General features: G+C 37.7%; 1 protein-coding gene across 2 annotated transcripts in view; it reads right to left on the bottom strand.

Annotated features, from left to right (window-relative positions):
* Positions 1 to 770: 770 nt before the first annotated feature.
* Positions 771 to 6,000, bottom strand: part of TBC1D9 (TBC1 domain family member 9) — a 790,231-nt gene continuing 785,001 nt past the window's right edge. For both annotated transcript variants that reach the window (XM_044062283.1, XM_044062284.1), the window contains exon 21: positions 771 to 2,748. In XM_044062283.1, coding sequence (XP_043918218.1) covers positions 2,059 to 2,748 — 690 coding nt within the window. In that variant the 3' untranslated portion in view covers positions 771 to 2,058. The remainder of the gene's footprint in view (positions 2,749 to 6,000) is intronic.

Below are 6,000 nucleotides of genomic sequence, written 5' to 3'. Positions count from 1 at the left end.
TAAAGGAAAAAGTCAAGCAGCTGTCAAAAAAAGAGAGTATGATGAAGTCAGAGTCTTGGACAACCGCTGATCAGCATTACTCCACTGCTCTAATGCAGTGAGAGGCACTGACCATCATATACCACTGCTCTAATGCAGTGATAGTTCCTGACCAGCATACCACACTGCTCTAATGCAGTGATAGGCACTGACCAGCATATCCCACTGCTCTAATGCAGTGATAGGCACTGACCAGCATACCCCAACTGCTCTAATGCAGTGATAGTTACTGACTAGCATACCACACTGCTCTAATGCAGTGATAGGCACTGACCATCATACCCCACTACTCTAATGCAGTGATAGTTACTGGCCATCATACCCCACTGCTCTAATGCAGTGACAGGCACTGGCCATCATACCCCACTGCTCTAATGCAGTGACAGGCACTGACCAGCATACCCCACTGCTCTAATGCAGTGATAGTTACTGACCAGCATACCCCACTGCTCTAATGCAGTGAGAGGCACTGACCAGCATACCCCACTGCTCTAATGCAGTGAGAGGCACTGACCAGCATACCCCACTGCTCTAATGCAGTGAGAGGCACTGACCAGCATACCCCACTGCTCTAATGCAGTGACAGGCACTGGCCATCATATCCCACTGTGATCTACAGTGATCTAAGAAAACACAAACAAGCCTCTTGTCTTTAAAAACAGCACAGAAATGATGGATTCACTTAACCTGTCAACATTAAAACGTCTGTTTAAAAAAGATGTATGCAAAGATATTGTCCAAAATGTTTATATACTTTATTTTTTATTAGACATTACAAATGTCAATAGCCTAATAAAAAAATTACATCAGTCTGTCGTGCATATATGCTAATACCTTGTTATATATCCTTTTCTTTATATTCACACAATGTAGTTAATAAACACAAACTAGACAGGTAAAAAGGTTACTGTAAACAGAAACGAATTAAAATAGCAGCTTCAGTTTCCTTTACAGTTCATGTCAGACACATGCACTGTCTGTACAATATTTCAGTTCAGAAATAGATCACATAACTAGACAAAAAATTAAAAGACAGCAACGATGTTCTCCAGGAAAGTATAAATAAATATTAAAATAAATCTTAAAAACATTTGTGTTAAGGAAAGAAAGAAGATTCAAAGTGCAGGTGCTCTGGTCTTATGTACAACAGTACAGAATGAACAAAGTTTTAATATAATTGTATAAAGTGTCACGGTGTCTAGTTTTACTCTAAAACACAGCAGTACATTACCGATTGTAGTTTGCACTAATAATTTACAAACATCGTGTATATACTGTATCTATGTAATATCGAATGTTAATGCGTACAAAGTGTAACACTACAGATTGTAAGTCACAGTCAAACAGTCTTTGTTATGTCTTCAAATAACACAGGATGACAAAATAATGAAAGTTTTATGTACGACTGTCATGGAAAAGGGTGATACAAGGAACTGGAAGGACTCTCTTTCAAAGTCATCAAATGTTTGCTGTCACACTGCATGGATAAATATGAACCACAGATATCAGAAAATAAATTCAATCTCGCATATTAAAAATGGTGTGGAAGCAACTCTTAAAATGCTACTTAGCTGTTAAAATAAAATAATTCTAATAGTATCAGAGTAGACTTTGTCACAAAGTAACTACACAGTAAAGGGCAGGTAAGCATCATTCATCTTAAGGTAAATACATGTGGCATGGCTTTGGTGTTTTTACACGAAATGGCAGTACTGGAACAAGAAAGACATTTTATTATTAAGGTTAAAGAAAGGTAACTGTGACTGGTAGCACACTGTATTCATGACAAATGTTGCATTACCACTATAACTGTCCTACTAAATGTGTCTGCAATACCATCCTTTAAAAGATAAAATCATGTTTTACCATTTATAATGAAGTCAGAACTCACAGCAACAAGGACACAAGTCTGAAGTCAAAAACAGCCGAATGATACAGTATATAACAGATCTGCCTTATGTACAGAGGTAAGTCATTTTTCTTTGCTGAAATGCGACTACCACCCAGCATTTGTGCATTTCATCCTGAGATGGGGGAAATGTCGTAGTCACTGGTCAGTATCTGCTTGCCCATTACTCTCACATTCTTGGCCGTGGTGATCCTGGGCAGCATTTCAACAGGCTTTTCAAAGTACTTCACCAGGAATGGCTCAGTCAATACAGATGCTAAAAACTGTTCAAAGGTTATGGTCCAGTCTCTGTCTATGCTGCTACTGTTGGGAAGAGAAGTACTGTGATTGTTACGTACCAGCACTGTGTCATCCGCAATGTCCTCACAGTGAAGCTTGTAATCTTCCTGTGAACCAGCACTTAATACAGAATATGAAGACATTGAGCTGTCATCTTTGGTTTCGTCATCTGACGTATGCATTGCTGATGTTGCAGCAGTGTCTTTGGGTGAAGAGTCTTCCAGCTTAATTTCTTCCATTTGACTACACAAAGCATGCTCAACACAAAGTGTTTCTTCATCCTCAGCATTTAGGATAGTTTGGAATGAGTCTGCTATTTTGTGACAATACTGTTCGCTGTGAGATCTATGGCCTTGCTCCCCATCCTGTTCCAAAGACATCTGGCTGCTGAAGAGTTTGCCAACTTCGCCAATCTCTAGGAGAAGGCTGGTTACAGTAGCTGTCGCATGGTACAGCTCCTGTTCACTGGGGTCTTCACTAAACATGTTGTACAGGGTCTTGCACAATTCAATAAACTGTTCCTGAAGATACAAGAAAAACAGACGTCAGTGTTAGAAAAACAGATGTCAGTATGAAAAAAATGTTTGGCTCTGCAAGTACCACGTAGTTAGTTCATACCAACTGCAACATTACAGAAAATGGGCATGTATGCGTGCAATCATCTCGATTACTAACAAGTTTTGTTAACAGACTTATGTAGGCTAAGCAGCTTTAAGTTATTTCCATTGGACGCAGCAACAAAAGCTAAATGTTTAACACTACAATTATTTTTACCATAATGATGGCAGTCTCATGTTCTATCCCACACATAAAACTCTGTAAAACACATTATTAGAAAACCATATTTTCTATACTTTTTATTGATACAGAAAATACAAACTTATTGAAGGGCTTCTGCAAGCACTTATGGTTCTAACAAACAACTGCTTTTGGCCATGAAATGAATTCTATCCAAAACAGTAAAGATAAGTACCATGAACAATGTTAACACCACCGTTTTCAAAACAGAAACATAACCAAAGAAACAAACATATTTAGTTAATAAATTTGTCAACTGTACTAGCTTTTTAAAATGCACCTATGTATTTTCCATTAACTACTTTTTATTACAAAATTCAAAATGTTGCATCAAATAGTTTAACATAATAAAACTCAATCAAGTAAAAGCCGCATTATTTACTTAACTTAGCAATGCAAAATGAAGTCTAATCCAAGTTTTAATAAAAAGCATTTCCACTTGAACAAGATACTTTACGAATCTTCAAATGTAAATGTCATTTCCTTGTCTTTGTGACATCACTTAATCAACAGCACCACAGGTTTTAAGGATCCTCTCCTGTGATCGCCATCATTATAACATGATGCAATAGTGTGTAATTTCACACATTATAACCTTATCAGTTTTATCTTTCAGGTGCTAACTTGTCCTTATTTTTAAATAATCATTCTGATCTTATAAAAGACCACATAACACACAAGTGCTAAATATGTGAATGTTATACAGGATTATATCACTCTTGCAGCATCACAGACTGATGCAGGTGCAGCCATTACTAAGACTAAGTACAGCTGACTTGGTTCAGTGTAAAGGAAAACAAAATGTAATAAATCGTGTAACAACGACCACTTGTTTTGTACAGTCTGTTTGCATTAAAATGCATCGGTTCAGAAACATTGTGTGTGCAATGCTGAACTGTACGTGTGACTCATGACGTAAACAGGGCTGTTATGGCTGAAACGATGAATAGTAAAGAAAAGACAGGCGAGTCATTGCAAGAGGGAGAGATGGTGTTTAATGAGAAAGAAATGTATTCATTTAGTTATTTATTTTATTTTACATTTGGTAACCGAGTAGTGTCCGACTGGGAAAAAAAAAGCCCATTTTTAGCGGAGACCCAGAGAGAAAAGGTCCCAAATAAAGATTACAATATTTACAGTCAGATTTGTATGTTATAAATACAAAAAGATTACTAAGAAAATGTACATAATTACATAGTGCAGTAAAGATCTAGTGAATAATAGCTGATAAAAATAAAGAAAAAACAATCTAAATGATCCAAGTATGACATTAATAAGACAAAACAATAAACGCTGAGTTAACATAGGCAGAAAGGCAGTAGTGTAGTATGTTTGCTTAGCCAGAAGACGTACAGGAGCATAACCAGTGATTGGACTAATAATTAGTAAGGAGCTGTTACTGGGGAAGGGAACTCCAGGTTTTTGCTATGGAGGAGCTGTATAAATAATCACCAAAAGAGTTGTGCATTTTGATAACTTTGAGCAAGCTTTTATCAGCTGATCTGAGTGAGCTAAGATTAGCATATGGTTGTACGAGGCTGGATAGGGTTGGGCAATAGTTAGGTTTATGGATAACAGAGTGAGCTACTATTAGTTGGTTTAGGGCTAGTAAGTTTGGGAGTTCAATCCAGTTTAGTTTTTGTAGGGCAATACAATAGTGAGATCTGTGGGGAAGATTAGCCACAAATTTGGCGATTTTATTATAGCAAACTTCTAGGCTATTCAATTCAGACTTGTGAAGACTTGAGAACAATAGACAAGGGTGGAAAGTAGGGGAGTTCTGGCAGTAGCTATTTTTGCATGGTTGGTAAGATATGATTTAGCTCTGTAAAGTGCACCTAATTTTGTGTGGACTTCTTGATTGTTAGAGCAGTCTGTCAAATTTTAGACTGCAGTACAAGGTAACATCAAGGAGTTTAGTATGTTCGACCAGTTCAATTTTTGTACCATTACAGGGGAAGATAGAGAGGTGAGTTTGTTGGTTTTTATTAGATGAATTAGAAAATACCATAAGTTTGGTCTTGTTAGGGTTTAGAATTAGTTGGTGTTCTGAGAGGTATTTCTCAATGTTATGGAGGGCAGTCTGAGACTTTACTTGGTGTTCATATAAGGAGAGGCAGAGCAAATAAGGGATGCATCATCAGCATATTGTATGATAGAGGCAGGTGGAGCTGCAGTATAAAGGTCATCAGATAGTAAACAGAAGTGGGCCTAAGATAGACCCTTGTGCGACCTGTTCAGTGATGGGTAAAAGGGGAGATAGTTTGTGCTCCCATATGGTGGCTTGTTTACAGCTGGAGAGGTAGCTGTGGAACCACTGGAGGGTATCTGAGCTGAAATTAAGAGAGGCAAGTTTGTTTAGGAGTATTTGATGGGATACAATGTCAAAGGCTTTTGACATATCAAGGAAGGTGGCAGCAACAAGGTGGTGGTTGTTTTTGAGGTGGTTTACAGTGTTGGTGAAACTTAATAGGCAGTATTGGTACTATGTTTGGGGTGGAAGCTATGCTGAGTAGAAGACAGAAGGTCATGTGTTAAGAGGTGGTCTAATGTCTGTTTATGCATGCATTTTTCTAAGATTTTGGCAAGTGGAGAAAGTATAACTAAGGGCCTGTAATTGGAAAGGTGAGGGGCCTCCTTTGTGCAGGGATATGACATGTGATATTTTCCAAAGTAGGGGGGCATACTGTTCAGAGATAGAGCAGTTAACAAGAAAAGATATAGGATAAGAGGTAGATTTAGCAGCAAGTTTAAGAAATTCACCAAGTAATTCATCTGCAGCAGGAGTACATGGTTTTATTTTTGTTAGGAAGTTTTGTATATAATTAGTTTGGATTGGTTTAAGAGAGAACAGAGGAGTATTGTGTTCGGTGGTAAGGAAAGTGTGGAATTGACGTTAAGTAATGAGGTGTTGAAGGTGATAAAGTGGGTATTGAATTGTGTAGTTATACAGCATAGTTAGATGTTGGGGGTGG

This window comes from Protopterus annectens, chromosome 2.part1, assembly GCF_019279795.1.
Source record: "Protopterus annectens isolate FY-2018-M chromosome 2.part1, PAN1.0, whole genome shotgun sequence".
In the NCBI taxonomy this organism is placed as follows: Eukaryota; Metazoa; Chordata; order Ceratodontiformes; family Protopteridae; genus Protopterus; species Protopterus annectens.
The sequence above is the reverse complement of the archived record's forward strand: the minus strand, read 5'-3'. Positions and strand labels throughout refer to the sequence as shown.